This window comes from Sinocyclocheilus anshuiensis, unplaced genomic scaffold (genome assembly GCF_001515605.1).
Source record: "Sinocyclocheilus anshuiensis isolate Anshui unplaced genomic scaffold, SAMN03320099.WGS_v1.1 scaffold179, whole genome shotgun sequence".
Taxonomy (NCBI): domain Eukaryota; kingdom Metazoa; phylum Chordata; class Actinopteri; order Cypriniformes; family Cyprinidae; genus Sinocyclocheilus; species Sinocyclocheilus anshuiensis.
Genome location: NW_015549577.1, coordinates 227,458 through 244,554, shown reverse-complemented (window position 1 = coordinate 244,554; position 17,097 = coordinate 227,458). Strand labels below are relative to the sequence as shown.

General features: G+C 38.9%; 1 protein-coding gene across 1 annotated transcript in view; it reads right to left on the bottom strand.

Annotated features, from left to right (window-relative positions):
- Nucleotides 1–17,097, bottom strand: part of ttn.2 (titin, tandem duplicate 2) — a 170,151-nt gene that overhangs the window by 115,394 nt on the left and 37,660 nt on the right. The window contains exons 40-70 of the mRNA XM_016445616.1: nt 12,910–13,188; nt 12,217–12,780; nt 11,652–11,933; nt 11,282–11,560; nt 10,911–11,192; nt 10,525–10,803; nt 10,136–10,423; nt 9,765–10,043; nt 9,387–9,668; nt 9,015–9,293; nt 8,627–8,905; nt 8,165–8,443; nt 7,774–8,061; nt 7,328–7,606; nt 6,953–7,234; nt 6,554–6,835; nt 6,191–6,469; nt 5,826–6,104; nt 5,449–5,736; nt 5,051–5,329; nt 4,506–4,787; nt 3,796–4,074; nt 3,416–3,697; nt 3,037–3,315; nt 2,643–2,930; nt 2,268–2,546; nt 1,894–2,172; nt 1,513–1,791; nt 1,113–1,400; nt 703–990; nt 147–437 (exon numbers count right to left, since the gene is read on the bottom strand). Coding sequence (XP_016301102.1) covers nt 147–437; nt 703–990; nt 1,113–1,400; nt 1,513–1,791; nt 1,894–2,172; nt 2,268–2,546; nt 2,643–2,930; nt 3,037–3,315; nt 3,416–3,697; nt 3,796–4,074; nt 4,506–4,787; nt 5,051–5,329; nt 5,449–5,736; nt 5,826–6,104; nt 6,191–6,469; nt 6,554–6,835; nt 6,953–7,234; nt 7,328–7,606; nt 7,774–8,061; nt 8,165–8,443; nt 8,627–8,905; nt 9,015–9,293; nt 9,387–9,668; nt 9,765–10,043; nt 10,136–10,423; nt 10,525–10,803; nt 10,911–11,192; nt 11,282–11,560; nt 11,652–11,933; nt 12,217–12,780; nt 12,910–13,188 — 9,021 coding nt within the window. The remainder of the gene's footprint in view (nt 1–146; nt 438–702; nt 991–1,112; nt 1,401–1,512; nt 1,792–1,893; nt 2,173–2,267; nt 2,547–2,642; nt 2,931–3,036; nt 3,316–3,415; nt 3,698–3,795; nt 4,075–4,505; nt 4,788–5,050; nt 5,330–5,448; nt 5,737–5,825; nt 6,105–6,190; nt 6,470–6,553; nt 6,836–6,952; nt 7,235–7,327; nt 7,607–7,773; nt 8,062–8,164; nt 8,444–8,626; nt 8,906–9,014; nt 9,294–9,386; nt 9,669–9,764; nt 10,044–10,135; nt 10,424–10,524; nt 10,804–10,910; nt 11,193–11,281; nt 11,561–11,651; nt 11,934–12,216; nt 12,781–12,909; nt 13,189–17,097) is intronic.

Genomic DNA, 17,097 nt, shown 5'->3' with positions numbered 1-17,097 from the left:
AAAAAATGCTCTTCAGAAACCTACGGGTGACGTCACGGACACTACGTCCATTGTTTTACACAGTCTATGGTTTTTTTTTTTTACAAGCACACTTATAACTGGACAAAGGAAATAAGAAAAGCTTGACATAGAAACCAGCTGTATACCTGTAATCTTAACGGATACTTCATAAGAGGCCGTGCCAGCTTCATTGGAGATTTTGCACATATACGTTCCACTATCTGACAGCTGAGATTTTTTGATGCACAGGACAGCCAGGCTGGTCTTGAAGGTTACATCATAACAGTCAGAGGTGAAGATTTCCGTGCCATCTTTATACCAGTTGACAGTCAGGGGCTGTGATCCAGCTACACGACCCTCAATCTTCACTATTTTGCCCTCAGTGTCCTCAATAGTTGCTGAAGGTTTTTTGGTAAAACTAGGTGGAATTTTGCGTTCTATAGGAACAATAAAGAGAGGTGTTGTTAGACAGTACATACATGATAGAAAAAAAGAGGTTCTTTCACCTAAATGCATAGAGCAAAATGAAGAGCAAAAAAAAATATGCTCAACAGTGCCACCTGTTGACATACTGCAAGCAAAGAAAAACATGAATGCAAAGGCATGAAGAATGGAAGACAAAAACATAAAAGAAATAAAGCACCACAGGTCAGTCCCAAGACAATGAAGACACAGTCACACTGAAAAGCGGTGACCAAATACCTTTCACAGAAACTTCTGTAGAACAAGAGTCCTTCCCAATATCATTACTAGCATGGCAAGAATAACGACCAGAGTCTGCCTTATCAGCTTTCAAAATTGTCAAATGTGGAGTGTTATCCACACATGATATCTTATAATTGCCCCCTGTGCGGATGTCTTTGTGATCCTTGGACCAAGTAACTTTTATTGGCAATGATCCCGTCATGTGGCATTCCAGTTCGACAGTATCTCCCACTGTCACATCCACAGGTATGAGCTTTTTATCAAACACAGGTGGATATCTTGGCTCTGTAGAGTTAAATAGAGATAACAGCACAATTGTATAGACATGGTAATACATTCAATTCAGTGTTTTTCACAACACAGGAAACAAATGTAAACAGAGAACAATATGAAAGAAATAAACAGACCTTGAAGTGTGAGCTTGGCTCTACAAGAAGCAGTTCCAACACTATTAGTCGCAATGCAAGTGTATTCTCCAGAATGTCTCATTTCACCTTTGACTATATTTAGGACAGCAGAGTTATCGTCAAAAAACATTGTGTATTCTGAATCGCTCCTAAGAGCTTCACCATCTTTGAGCCAAGAGACCTCCATAGGAGAGGATCCTGCAACACGACACTCAAACTGGACAGGCTGTCCTTCAATTTGCGTAATGCTAGTAATCTTTTTAGGGAAAGACGGTGGTGTTTTCACATCTGAAAAGAAAAACATTTAGCAAAATACATTGATAAAGGTTACACAGTGCAATCAAAACATTTAAGACATTTAAGAGATAGATTCAGAGCTTTGAAGAGAAATTAGAATCACCTTGTACAGTTAAGAGGCACCTGGAAGAGGCAGATCCTATGCTGTTTTCTGCCTTACATGTGTATTCACCAATGTCAGATTTGGCAACTTTAGCTAGTTTCAGGCAGGCAGTGCCTTTGAAGAACTCCATCTTACAGGTTGGAGAAGACCGCACTTTGCCATCTGCCTTGAACCATGACACTTTAATTTCAGGAGTGCCACCAATCTGGCATTTCAGACAAACTGCATCACCTGCAGTGACCTCCATGGGCTCCAAACTCTCAATAAAGATAGGTGGTTCTAAAAGTGACAAAATATATATACATACCATGAAGACAAGCATGCACATTTTGATTTTGTCTCACAGTAGCTTATATTGAGCAATTTTACTCAATAACAAACCTAAGATGGACACTGCTGCTTCACAAGTGTCGTGTCCAGCATCATTGGAAACCTCACAAGTGTATTTTCCAGCAGCCTCTTTATCACTGTTTAGACACTCGAGGATGCAGGAGCTCTCAGTGGTTGTGATGTTGTACTTGTAAGAGGAGTAAATCTCCTGGCCATCTTTATGCCATTTCACAAGAATCTTTGGGCTTCCCGCATACGTACATTCAAGTATCAGAGACTTGCCCATTTCAACAGACAGGTTCTTGAGCTTCTTGACAAAGTGTGCAGCCTCTGAATGAAAGATGGCATATATATGTGAGACACAAAGCTCCGCTTTAACAAGTATTCAAGAAATAGTTACTCATATTAACTAAATTAAAACTAACCTTTAACAAAAAGGTTCACTGTGCAGTTTTCCTTCCCTGCATCATTAATGATCTGGCAAGTGTACTCGCCAGCATGAGATTTATCAATGTTGTAGAGCTCCAGAATTGCATTATCTCCTCTTAAAGCAATCTCACAGCTTCTCCCAGACACTATTTCCTTACTGCCTCTAAACCATTTCAGTTTCATTGGGGTACTTCCTTGAACGGTTGCTGTAAAGGTGACATTTGTGCCTGGGAGGGCTTCCACCGGTTGAGGTGTGGTCACAAAAGAGGGGGGTTCTATAGCAAACACGACAGGAAGAAGGTTGTGAAACGTGCCTTAACCAATAGATTTACATTTATTAATTGTGAATTATTCTACACCCAAACACTAACCTTTAACAACTAAGGAAGCGAATGTCTCTGCAGTTCCTGCACTGTTCACTGCTTTACATTTGTATGTGCCCGAGTCTGAAAGTTTCAGAGTTGGCACTTTCAATGTGCAGGTATTCTCAGCGAATGTAATCTCATAGTTCGGTCCACTTTTAATCTCCTCTTCATTATGGTACCAAGAGATGGTGAGAGGTGCAGACCCTGAGGCTTTGCAGTCCATTTCAACAGTTTTGCCAACAATATTCTGTGTGTCCTTCAGTTTTCGTGAGAACGAAGGAGGAACGATTTTGTCTGTTTGACCAAAAACAAGATTCTCAGCTTTTGGCTTCACAAGAAATCACATGTAATTCTAAGATTGGAACAAATATTATATACAAGGATATTTAACATTACTGACCCAAAACAGTGAGGTGCATTTTGCAGCTATCACTGCCAACTTCATTCTTGATTTCGAATGTGTATTCTCCAGTGTCACTTTTCTCTGTTGACAATAGCTTAAGACTGGAGATCATTTTTGAGAAGGTGATTTTGTATTTTCTGCCTGAAGACAACTCCACATCATCCTTGTACCATTTTGGTTTAAGTTCTGGAGTTCCAGATACAGTGCATTCTAAGACTGCAGTGTCACCAGCGGTTACACTGATTGACTCTGTCTTATCCACAATTGCTGCAGGTTCTAGAAATTTAGAAGCGTCTTTATGTTAATTTACATAATAAATTTTTAAAAGATATACTGTATATGCTTAAGGGGGGGGGGCTTTATTTTTCTTACAAACCTAGGACAGTTAGGTTTGCTGTGCATTCAGCTACTCCAGCATCATTTTTGAGCTGACATGTATATTTTCCAGCAGTGGTAGAGTCAGCTTTAAAGATCTTCAGGGTGACCTGATTATTCTCAAATGTAATTTTCCTGTTGTCACCATCCCTGAGAATGTGGTCTTTATCCTGAACCCAAGACACAGTCATAGGCTGCGAGCCTTTGACCGTTGCCAACAAAACCACTTCCTCACCAGAGATGGCTGTAATGTTGGATAATTTCTTCACAAACGCTGGTGGTTCTGAATGTCAGGAAGAGAGTCATCAGAAAGTCAGAAAGTGTTAAATCTTCTTTTGGATAAGTATTTGATACTTTTATTTGAACTAGTATCTTACTGACCTCTTAGCTTTACAGTGCCCTGGCAGGAATCACTTCCTACATTATTTGATGCTTTGCACTCATATTCCCCTGCATCTAATGCTTCCAGTCCAAGGATGTGGAGAGTTGCAGAGCATCCCTCAGACACAAATTTATACTTCCTACTCTCCTTTAACTGTTTTTTATCTTTAAACCAGGTTATCTCAAAAGGTGCTGAGCCTTTCAGCTCACAGTTAAGACTGGCATCTTTGCCCTTCAGCCCCTCAACTGGTGTTGGCACTTTGTGGAAAGTTGGTGGTTCTACAAAAATATAATTCAAATCAAAATGAGCATTTATGCATATTGCAATCAATGAATAAATCATTAAATCAATAAATCATATCCTCTGAAGAGGGTTATCATCAATAACTAAAACTATGAAACTGAAATAAAATAAATATTAGATGGAAAAAAACGAATTTGATTTTAACTGCCTTGGCAATGAACTGAAACAAGTTTAAATTGAAGCACTAAAATTACTAACTGGAAAAAAACTAAAACTGAACCAAATAAAACTGAAATAGAAATAAGTAACAACTGAAAAAAAAGCAAATTCATAATATTAATAGAAATTATAATAGTAAACAAATAATACTAAATAACACTGCTTCTGAAACATAGTCAATTAATGCTCATGTTGAAAAAGGCACAAGCATTCAACTAGTAAATGAGAGATCCATCCACTGTCTAACCTTTGACTGTGAGTGTGGTACTGCAACTCTTAGTTCCAGCATCATTCTGGACTTCACAGGTGTAGACTCCATTTTCCTCAAAGCTGCACTTGAAAATTTCAAGGACTCCCACAGAGTTATCGAAAGTCATTCTCATGTTGCCACCATCGCTGAGTACAGCGTCATTTTTGTACCAGCTAATTTTCAGAGGAGCTGTGCCAGTAACTTTGCATTCAAGCTGGAGTCGCTCTCCCATCTTCATGATTTTTGCAGCTGGCAGTTTCTGTACAAACTCTGGAGGTTCTGTAAAACCAAAATTACAACATGTTATCGTAATGATTAATGCAATATATAAAATGGAGCACTGAGGAAGAAGATGGCAGATGACAAGAGGCACATGATGGCTTAAAGAGAGTAAAGCGTAATGATGAACAGTAATGAAGTAAGATGATGATGAAAGGCAGGCAGACAATTTATGTAAGCAATACAAGAGCATGCAAATGGTGAAGCATGAAAAAACAATGATCATGAAGAGCGCTGATAAGAGTACTTGAAAGAGGTCCAACCTTTTACCAACAAGGTTGTGGTGCATTTAGCGGTACCAGCATCATTGCTTATTTGACAAGAGTAAGTTCCACTGTGTGATATTCCAACGGCAAAAAGATCTAGGAAGCATGAGAGGCCTTCCAGGCCAGTAAAACATGAAGGTCCACAAATCAGCTCAGTGTCATCTTTGAACCATTTCACTGTGAAGGGAGATGTTCCCTTAAAGGTACTCTTAAACCGAACAGTGGTATTTGGTATGACAGCCTGTGATTCTGGAACCAGCACAAAGCTTGGTGGCTCTAAATCATTAATGGGAAAGAAAGACAAATACATCTGTTAAGAAACTGGCAGCCATCAGAGACCTTAAGATATATGTGAGAATGAAATATGCTACTAAATACTACAAAAGCTATCTGACCTTTCACCCTCAGTGTACCACTGCATTCACAACTGCCTGCTTTGTTTGTAAGTTTACAAGTATACGTTCCAGTGTCGGCTTTCTCTAAACACTCAATTTCCAAAGACACGCTGTTGTCATCCTTAAGAAGTTTATGTTTGGTTCTTCCTGACAGTTTAGTCCCGTCCTTCATCCACTCCACAGTTATGGGGAGTGAGCCAGATATTTTACATCCAATTTGAATATTTGTGCCCAGAATTTCCTCCATCTCCATCAAAGGTTTAATGAAAGATGGGGGGATTATTTGCTCTGACAAAGACAAAGAAAAGTGAAGATCATAAAAATCACTAAAATTCATCCAATACTAATTGTTCCATTAATCAAGAATAAACACTAACCTAGCACGTTTAATGTCACTTTGCACTGGCAGACACTGATGTGGTTGGAAACCTCAAACACATAAGTTCCTTTGTCTTCCAACTGGACAGACTGAATTTTAAGTTGGCTGACATTATTGATGAAGCTTAGGCTGTGCTGTCTTGAAGGCATAACTTCATTGCCATCTTTAATCCATTTGACTTTCAGTTCAGGAGAGCCTGTAACTTTGCACTCAAAACTTACTGGATCTCCAGCAGTGACATTAATCATCTCTGGCTTTTCAATTATCTGAGGTGGCTCTGGGGATAATATAACAAACATATTTATAATAGCAATCTTTAGGAAGGACAGCTACAAAAAAAAAACACTTGCAAAAATAACTAACCTTGAACCACAAGGGTAGCAAAACACTTTTCTTGCCCTGCCTCATTCACAGCCTGACAGGTGTATCTTCCACTGTGGATGGACTCACACACAGGGATTCTCAAAGTAGCAATACTGTTTAAAAATGTCCTCTCAATTGAAGGATCCTCCAAAATCCAGTTTTCATCTTTCTGCCATTGTATGGACAGAGGTGGTGAACCTCTTACAACACATTTAAATTCAACCTTTTTTCCAAGAACTGTGACAACATTCTCAATCCTCTCCACAAACGATGGGGGCTCTGATAGATAATGTGAAATGTTAAATAATATAAATAGAGATAAAATCATAAATATAAAATCTATTAAACATACTGGATGCTAACCTTTTATGCTGAGTGTAGTCTGACTTGAACAACTCCCAACTTCATTTGCTACAATGCACTGATATTCTCCAACATCTAAAGCATCACATTTCTGTACATCAAGAGTCATTATAGAACCATTCTTCTGCAAAATCACGTGCTTGAGGCTTGATTTAATGTCCTTTGAATCTTTTTGCCAGGTCACCTCAAAAGGAGCTGTGCCTTTTACCTGACATTCAAAATACGCATTTGAGCCATTCACAACCTCAAGAGGACTCAATGGCTTGACAAGAACTGGGGGCTCTGAAAAAAGAAGAAAGCTTGAAATGAAAACAGTTTAAAATTGATGTTCTAGACATACATTTTTTGAGGAATCATATCAAATAACTTAAACGCCTATAAAATGCACTACATACTAACCTTTCACTCTTAGTTCCATACTACAGCTCTCACTGCCCGCCTCATTCCGGGCTTCACAGTAGTATACTCCACAGTCTTTGATATCACTGCTACTTATCTCAAGCCGTGCAAGAGAATCGACAAAAGTCATTTTATGCTTGTCACTTGGACTTATTTCATTCCCATCTCTGAACCAGTATGTGTCTATCTCTGGAGTGCCTGTAATCTGGCATTCAAAAACTACCAATTGGCCTGGTTTTACCACTGTTACTTTTTCAGGTTTGCGGGTAAATTTGGGGGGTTCTGTAAAATTAAAAAGAAAGAAAGAAAGTACTTATTTTAAGCATTTAACAAAGGTTTGGGGGGAAAGCAGTTATAAATTATTTTTGTGAAAACCTTTCACGAGGAGTGTTGCTTGGCAAGCATCTGATCCAACATCATTACTTATTTCACAGACATAGTCTCCAGAGTCGGAAGGCTTAGCAAAAAAGAGCTCCAGTAAGCTAGAGGTGTCATTTTTCTGAACAGAACAGTCAATCCCAGATGAAACCTCTTTCTTATCTTTAAACCACTTAATGGTCAGTGGTGGCGTGCCAGACACAAGCACATTAAACTGCACTCTGGATCCTGGTATAACGTCTTGTGATTCAGGCTTCTCAATGATTGCCGGAGGTTCTGAATATAAAAGGAAGATTTAAGATTAAAGTTTAAATGAAGATAAAACTCACTGAAAGGCACAGCATGAACAATAAGATGATGTAACAAGATATAAAATACAGTTTGCAACTTTACAAACTAACAAATTAAATTGTTATTTATAAAAGCCAACGGTAATCGCAAACCTTTGATCTTCAGCGTGCCCGAACACTGAACAGTGCCTGCTTGGTTTTTAGCAATACAAGTGTAGTTGCCACTGTCTGAGCTATCAAGATGACTGATTTCCAAAGATGCTGCACTCTCAAAGAATATGCATTTGTGCTTCTCATCTGTCTCGATCTCCTTATTTTCCTTGAACCAAGTGACAGTTATGGGAAGAGATCCAGAGACCAGACATTCCAACTGTGCAAAAGATCCTTTTATACTCTCCATGTCCTTCAATTTTCTTGTGAAGGAAGGTTTGAATATTTGATCTGTTACAGTGAAGGGAAAATATAACAGCTTCAATCTGAGTGTTGATCTAAAATGTCCAATTCCTACAAATCTATAAATTACTATTTTTTCTACCATACTAACCTAAAACAGTCACAACTGCCTCACAACTGCTTCTTCCAGCATCATTTGAAATCTCAAAGATATATTCTCCACCATCACTCTTTTCAGCAGAAAGAATTTTTAATATGGAGCTTGTATCAGTGCTCTGTACTTTGTATTTTTTGCTTGATGTCAGCTCTTTGCCATCCTTTAGCCATTTTGCTTTAAGAACTTTAGAACCAGAGTATCTGCATTCTAGAGTGGCAGGATCACCTACTGTAACACTGATGGACTTGGCTTGCTCTGTGATGTTTGCAGGCTCTGTGTATAGTAAAACATGAATCAATACATGCAAATAGGACTAAATCAAAAATAGCTATATGGATAACATAACTAAAGAATAACATGAAAATCTGATGATCAGAAACTGTGTAAAACGTCAGTGAGGGGAGAAAAAAAACGATATTATAAATATGTAAATTAGCATTAAAAATTACTACACACCTTTTACCGCCAATACTGCTGTACATTTCTGACTACCAGCTTCATTCTGTGCATGGCAAGTGTACTTTCCACCATGTTTTAACTGCACACTAGAAATGTATACCACTGCTGTCTGGTTCTCAAAAGATATCAGAACATGCTCAGATTCCTTGATCTCATGGTCATCTTTCATCCAAGAGACGGTCATAGGCAATGACCCTTTCAAAACACACTGCAAGGAAACCTCACCACCAAGCAGGACATTTGTATTTTCCATCTTCTGCACAAATGATGGTGGCTCTAATTGAAGAATATGAAATGTAGGCATGTTGTTAGCACAATGTTTACGAACATCACTGTACCTTCACTTACATATACAAAAATCCAATAATTTCTTCTTCTTACTAACCTTTCAGAGTAACATGAAAATCACAGGAGGTCTGCCCTACTTCATTTCCTACAGTGCACTGATATTTGCCAGCATCCCCAGGTTCAAATTTCAAAATCTGAAGAGCTGCTACATCCTTTGTCAGGCTTATGATGTGCCTTCTATCATTTCGGATCTGCTTTGAGTCTTTGAAACAGGAAATCTCAAAGGGAGCTGAGCCTGACACTGTTCCTTCCAGCGCAACATCTGTGCCTTTAACAATTTCTTTGGATTCAAAAGGTTTCACAAATTCGGGAGGTTCTGAGATAAGAAAGTACCAATTAGCTAATGAAGTAACCACCATTAAATGACTTTAACATCCTTAAAAAGTAAGGTGATCAACTTCAAACAAACCTTTGACTGTAACCAAGCAACTGCATCTATCGCTGCCAGCTTCACTTGATGCTTGGCAGATATAATCTCCACTGTCTTCAACACAGCAATTGGAAATTTGTAGTGTAGCAACTGAGTCGATGAAGGTCATTTGGTATTTATCATTTGAGCTCATTTCAGTTTCATTTTTATACCATCTAATACTGATCTCTGGGCTGCCAGTGACTTTACATTCCATAGTTGCAAGACTCCCATTCAATGCTAGTTTAGTCGAGTCAAGTTTCATTACAAATTTTGGAGGTTCTAAAAAAAGAGAATAACACATTAAGATGAATTAACTGAAGAATTATTCTGTAAAAAATAATGGAAAAACAATTAATCAAGAGTAAGAAAAAGCACCTTTCACAAATAAGGCAGCTGTGCATGAGACCTTTCCAGCATCATTAGAAATTTGGCATGTGTATTTTGCAGACTGAGATGGCTTCACAGAGTGCAGCTCCAGTGAACTTGAGTTGGCTTCTTTCTTGATGAAGCAAGTTCCTCCAGTTAACATTTCTTTGTCTTCTCTGAACCACTTAATAATAAAAGGTGCTGTCCCAGTGAATGCAGCTGTTAGGACAACTGTAGTTCCTGGTATAACATCTTGGTTTTGAGGTTTCAAAGAGAAGACTGGGGGTTCTAAAGTTAGTTTGAAGAGGGAAGAGATTATTTTAACAACCATATACAAAACAATTATTTTCAATCGATAAGATATGATTGATTATTCTAACCTTTAACAGAAACAGTTCCACTTGTTTCACTGTGTCCTGCAGCATTAGTTGCATGGCAGGTGAAAACCCCAGCATCTGATGTCTCTAAATCAGTTATTTTCAGTATTGCAGTGCTTTCCTGCATTTCTGTTTTATATTTTGTTCCAGTTGTAACGTCCTTTCCTTCTTTGAACCAAGATATCGTTATAGGTTGGGATCCTGACACTTTGCATTCCAACTGAATAGTACCTCCAACATTACCATCTACCTTCTTAAGTGTTTTTGTGAAAGTTGGGGGTATTATTTTATCTGCTCAACAGAAGTAAAACACCATTGTAAAAAAAAAAATATGCACACACACACACACACACACACAAAATGAAAGATAATTTTAAAAGAATAGCACTAACCAAGAACAACAATTGAGCAAGAGCATTGCTCTTTTCCAACCCGATTAGAAACTTCAACTTTGTATTCACAGCTATCTCCCCTCTCTGCTGAGAGGATTTTCAAGGCTGCCACATTATCTTTGAAAGAGATTTTGCATTTTCGACTTCCTGTAATCTCTTTGCCATCTCTGAACCATTTTACTTTGAGATCTGGACTCCCTGAAACTTTGCACTCGAGAGTTGCAGAGTCACCTGCAGTCACACTGATGGATGGCGGTTTCTCAACAAATCTAGCTGGTTCTTTAACAAAAATGAAATAAATCAATGAATAAATCAATGATAACAATAAAAGTGTTACAAAATACAATGTTGAATATAGTGATATGCTTAATATGTTTAATTCTAACCTTGAACTGATACAGTGGCCTCGCATTTTTGTTTTCCAGCCTCATTTTCAGCTTGACAAGTATATTTCCCCCCATGGTTAATGGCCACATTTGCTATTGCCAGAATAGCAATGTTGTTTTCAAAAGTCGTGGTAATATTAGGATCATCATCTCTGACTATCTCAGAATCTTTAAACCACTGAACTGTGATAGGAGCAGAACCCTTCAGAGTTCCCTGCAGTTTCACAGCACTGCCTAAAACTGCAGTGGTGTTCTCAACTTTCTTTACAAACAATGGTGGGTCTGCATGAAAAAAGCCATATTAATTTTCACATTTAATAAAATGTTAACAAAAAAAAAATGTTTAGGCCATTGAAATTGATTGTACCAACCTTTCAATTTTGCCACTGCTTTTGAAGTTATTCTGCCAACGTCATTAGAAATGCAACACTGGTAATCTCCAACATCTGCACTTTCAAATGATTTGATTTCCAAATATGCAACTGTCTCTTTTGAGACAATACTATACTTCTTGTCAGAGGATACTGGGTTTTTATTCTTAAACCAGGTCACCTCAAATGGAGCAGTGCCTGTAACTTCACATTCAAGCTGGGCTGTGCTCCCCTTGACTACCTCCACCATTTGCAACTCCTTTTTAAATGCAGGAGGTTCTAAGAACAATAAGAGCAATAAGATTTAAGATGACTCTTCTATCGCAATGTAATGAGCAATAAATCAGAACGTAAGAATCTTGAGTATTACCTTTTACAGTTACTTGAGAGGTGCAGCTTTCACAGCCAGCCTCATTCATCACTTCACAAGTGTAATTTCCACTGTCAGACTCAGATAAGTTAATAATCTCAAGAGTGGCTTGGCCAGCTTTGAAAGTTATTTTGTGTTTTTCAGAGGAACTAAGTGGTTTGTCGTTCGAAAACCAAGTCACGTGGAGTTCAGCTGATCCTTTGACAGTACACGACAGACGTGATGACATTCCTTGTTTCCATAAGATCTTAGGCTCCAGCCTTTTAACAAAGACTGGAGGTTCTAAGGGTTCAAATGCAATGGAGGAAAAAAGATTTTTGATTTGTTTGCAAGAAAAAGACGTTAAGAAAAAGACAGCTTAATATAAATAAGGGACATGTGAAGGAGCACAGTAAAAATAAACTGCAATACTTTCTATGGCAAATAAGAGCAGCATCAACTGATGCTTAAGCTTTGTAAACTCTGTCTAAGAAATGCAAATGCACACTGACATAAATTAATACCCTGACATGCAGATTTGTTTCAAATACTGCATTAACAAAGGGTATTAATCTCAAAGTCTTACCTTGCACTGTCACACTAGAAGAGCAACTGCTGCTTCCTGCGTCATTGGCAGCAGTACAGGTATATGAACCTGTATCTTTGAGTTTAGCCTTTTGAATATCAAGACAGGCTATTTTTTCCTCGAAAGCTAGTTTACAGTCCATTGTAGTATGGAGTTTCTTGCCATCTCTCAACCAGGTGATGGAAACCCCATTGTCTTCATCTACCTGACACTCAAGACGTAGTGGGTTTCCCACAGCAATAGTGGTTGCCTCAAAGCTCTTCACAAAGTTGGGTTTGTCTACAACCCTCAGTTCAGCACAGCATGTAGCTGTACCAACACTGTTTGAAGCTTTGCAAAGATATGATCCCTGATCACTTTGTTGTAAATTCAAGATTTCAAGAAAATACTTGTTCTTGTCAGAGGACGCTTTGCAGTGATCATCAAGTGAAATGGCAATATTGTCTTTGTGCCAGACAACATTCATTGGTTCAGAACCAGAAATAACACATTTAAATTTTGCTTGCTTTCCCACAAATAAAGTCATCGAATCAGGCTTTGATACAAATTCTGGAGGGAACATTTCTATAAAAAGAAGATTTCAACAAATAGAAATAAATAACTTTATCAACAAAGTATCAAACACAAAGCATGTCAACTCCAGAGAAAAGTCAAGAAGATAAATGGACAATAAGAAAGGTATATTTTTCTTACCTGTCACACTTAGTTTAGCAGAGCAGCTGTCACTTCCATGGCGGTTTGAAGCTTTGCAGGTAAATTCTCCACTATCAGCGACTGTTGGGCTAAATATCTCCAGAGATGAGGTGTGAAGACGACTGATAATCCTGCATTTGTCACTATGTCTGAGCTCAGAACCAGACTTCAACCACTTGAAGGTCACACCTGGAGCCTCCTCAATCTCACATTCGAACTTTGCAGGACTGCCAACACTGACCTCCAGATTTTTAATTTTGTGCCTGAAAACAGGTGGCACTGAATCGTGCACACAGACAAAAAGCAAATTAGTACATTATATTTAACATGTTTGCTGACAAGTAATGAGTATGAGCATGAAAAGCAGAAACCACCGATTGGCACTTTCAAAAACCTGAAATGTTCTACAAAAACATTTAATACAAAGTTTAGCAGGTTAAGCGGCTAAATGTAACTATTCACCTTAACCATCTTTAATTTTTACAGATATGGTATTTTCAAAAAGTGCCAATTTCTGTGGTCACTGTAATGGAACAGTAAGAAAATAAAAATTCAAGAGTGACGGTGAAGAGTAATGGTGATCTCGCTATGAGGGAGGAAAAAAACATTGAATAAAGAGTGAAATAATGACTTGACATCCTGGCATGCATGCAAAAAAAAAGATCAATTATGAGGTGCTCAATGACTGATGAAGAAAACAACAATGGAGTATTTCATAACCAATTCCCAGAGATGAATAAAATAAAAAGTGGAAAATACTGCAGGAGTGAAGGAGATGAACGTTGGAATGACACTGAGAGATCCAGCAGGTTAAGGGTTGATGTGAAGAAGTGAAGACATGCTAACATTTTCAGTGATGTGAAAATGGTGGCAAAATCACAGAATTGTGAAGATGATAAGAGAGGAAGACATTACGATGGTATCTTCATATGAAATACATAGATCTTTTCTATTAGTTGGTGTGGAGATACTGAGAACGCATGTCTGATGAAGCGTGTCTATTTTAGCTATAAACGGCAAGAGTTAGTCATGTGAGATGGGATGGCAAAATAATTCCCATAAATCCAACCTCTTGAGACCACAGTGATGTGAGAGGATGTTGAGGTCTTGCCGGCATCACCTACAGCCTCACAGGTATATTCTCCTTGATGATCCTTCGTAACCTTGCTGATTACTAGTGTGTAAGTGTCGTGGTCTTTGCAACACTTGAACTCTTTGCCAGATTTAATTGATTTTCCATTAAAAAGCCAATTTACTTTCGTTACATGTCTAATAGTCAATGAGAATTTTGCCTCTGAATGTTCATCTATTTCAATATCCTCCAAGGAGCTTTCAAAAACTGGGTAAGCCTTCTCTCTAATTTCTTCTTTCTCTAATTTCATAAATGCTTCGGTTATATATTCCTCCCTTTCCTCTCTCTGAAAGACGACGTCAGTCGACCGCTCGATAGGAACAGGCCCCAAAACAAGTTCAGTTGTCATACATTCTGCCCCTACATCCTTCTCAAGTTCTTTTACTGACACAGATCTGGTTTCTTGTCGCTCAACATGGATGGACTGCTGAATCTCAATTTTTGATTCGCTTGCCATTTGAATTGTTGACTGTTGCACAAAAGCTTGCTCTTTAGCTGTTATGGACTGAAAAGAGACTTTCGCTTCAGTTTTCACAGTTGCAGACTGAGACATTGGTGATGTAAAAGGCTCTACATTTTCTGTCAATCTTACCATCTCTACCACAGGTGAAAGCATTTCTTTTGTAGAAGCCTTGGTAACCTGTAATCTTTGGGGCCTGTCAATTTGCATTGTACCTGGCTGCTCTGAGATCATAACCTGTTGCTCTCGATAGACAATGGAGTAGAAAGCAGCTTTAAGTTCACTTCTGAGATCAGCAGTCTGGGGGTACTCGCCTTCAAAAGCAATTGTAATTTCAAGTGGGGCACTTGCACTTGTAATAAGATATGTGAACATGACATATTTGGGTTCTTTCCTTTCTTTTACCTCATGAATTTCTACAGCTCCTAGACTCTCAACTACATCTGCCAGGATCAATGGCTGGTCAAGAGCAACAGCAGCTGCAAGAGCACTTTTTAATTGGTGCTTAATGTCCAATGAATGCGGTTTTGGAGGCGAAATAACAAAAGTGAGCTCTTTGGGTAGAGTTTGGCTCTCTCTTGACTCTGACACTAAAAGAGTACCAATCTTCTGCTTACTGACAACTGCTGTGGATGTTTCAGATTGTGTAATATCCTGAGATAGCTCACCTTTGATTAGACGCTTTTCTTCCATTAATACAGACTGTCTAACAGACTGTCCTTCTTGAATTTGAACTGCGAAATCTTGCTCGGTGGCATCAAGAGCAATGCTACTCTCTGTCGAGATAGCCTTTTCTTCAACATAAATTAATTCAGATGGAATTTTGGGTTCAACTTCGCTTTTAGACACACATTTCTCAATTGTTCCTATATTCTCTGTGTGCCCCTCCTCTATATCCTGACTCTCTGACACAGATGGCACATGCATGATATTCCAGTGATCTTCTTTCTGTACTAGTGCACGCTGCTGTTTAACATCACTTACAAAAGGAGTTTCCTTTGGTAATGGCACTGGCTCTGAAAAGACTTGAAGAATGCTTTCAGGTTTGGGTTCCTTTCTGATTTCAGACTGCACACCTTTAACAGACACATCAAGATCTTTACAATAATCTGCTGTATGCTCTCTTTTTTCTTCTGTGCTTGCAGCATGATGACGGGCTTTTTCTTGTCTCTGTACCGCAATCTGTTCGTCTGGCTTTTCCATTGAGATTATCCCTTCTTTTGTCAACGTATTTTCTAAATGAACTGCCTGAAGATGCAAAGGGGCAGGAGCTTCTTTACCAGGCTGAATGGACATTTTTGTTTCTTGTGCTGAAAACTGAGAAGACTCCTCACATGTCACCATCTGTTGTAAATCCACTGACACTGTATGCTTAAGAACAGGACTTTTTTGAGCATCTGCTTTCTCTGTGCTTGGCTTCTCACTGCTAAACCTGCCTTCAGATGGAAGAATATCCTGATCTGTGATGACCTGTAAATGCAGAACTTGACCTTCTTCTCTCTGGGACTGCACTGAAATGGCACTTTCTAAACCTGGGATCAAACTTGACTGATCAGCTTGGAGTTGATGCGTTTCCTCAGCAACAAGAGCCGATTTAAATACACTATCTTTGACTAAAGATGCTGTCTCCTCATCTGGTTTGTGCATCAATAACCTCTCTTCTTTTGATAAAGTCTGAGCAGTCTCACTAACTGAAAGGACAACTGGTTTTGCTGGTTCTTTCTTCACAGATGTCTGAAAGGTAGATTCTTGTGTTGACAGTTCTTTAGAGTGACCTTCTGTGATCTGTTGTTTCTCAGTTGAAACTGCACTGTAAAGGATTTTAACTCCCTCTTTAACCTGGTAGCCCTTTTCCTGCTGAGTATGCCGTATAACCTGTGAATGTTCTTTAACAATAGGGAGTTTTGTCTCAACTTGGTGACTTGATATCAGATACTTGGGCTCAGGAGATGACTTGATCTGTTCTGTTTCTCTGGTTGATAAAGGCTCAGCTTTGACAATCGTCAGTGGAGTTACACTCTCAGTTATGGCAGACATTACCTGTGAGGGATGCTCTTTCTCAATTTCTAGCTCTGTAACCTCAGGACTTTTGATTCGCTCAAAGTGCTGTTCTGTGAAGCCTTGGCGTTCTTGAACTGCTGAGGTCATAGTAGCCATCTGGAGCTGTTTCAAAGGGGTTGCTACCACTGGTTGTGGCTGGACTGAAGCAGATATGACTCTCTCTTGAACTTCATGAGACTGCAACACGGCAGCTTGATGAGTCACCTGCTCCTTGTGCATAGTTGCAATGGAAACATCCAGGTCATGCAGAGTATCAACCTGCTCACTCGTTACCATTTGCCTATCTTCTGTGCCAATGGTGTAAATTACCTGATGGTCTCCCTGCAAACTAGCACCTGCCTGTCCAGGTAGGCTAACACTGTACAAGCGAGATTCAGTGGCTTCCTCTTTCATGGACACCTTATAACTTTTTTGCTCTTGGACTAATTGCTGTTTATGAAATACAGAGACTTTTTTGTGGAATACTATCAGCTCAGCACTGCAGCTTGCCTCCCCAAATGGATTGACAGCCTTGCATGTGTAGCGTCCACTGTCA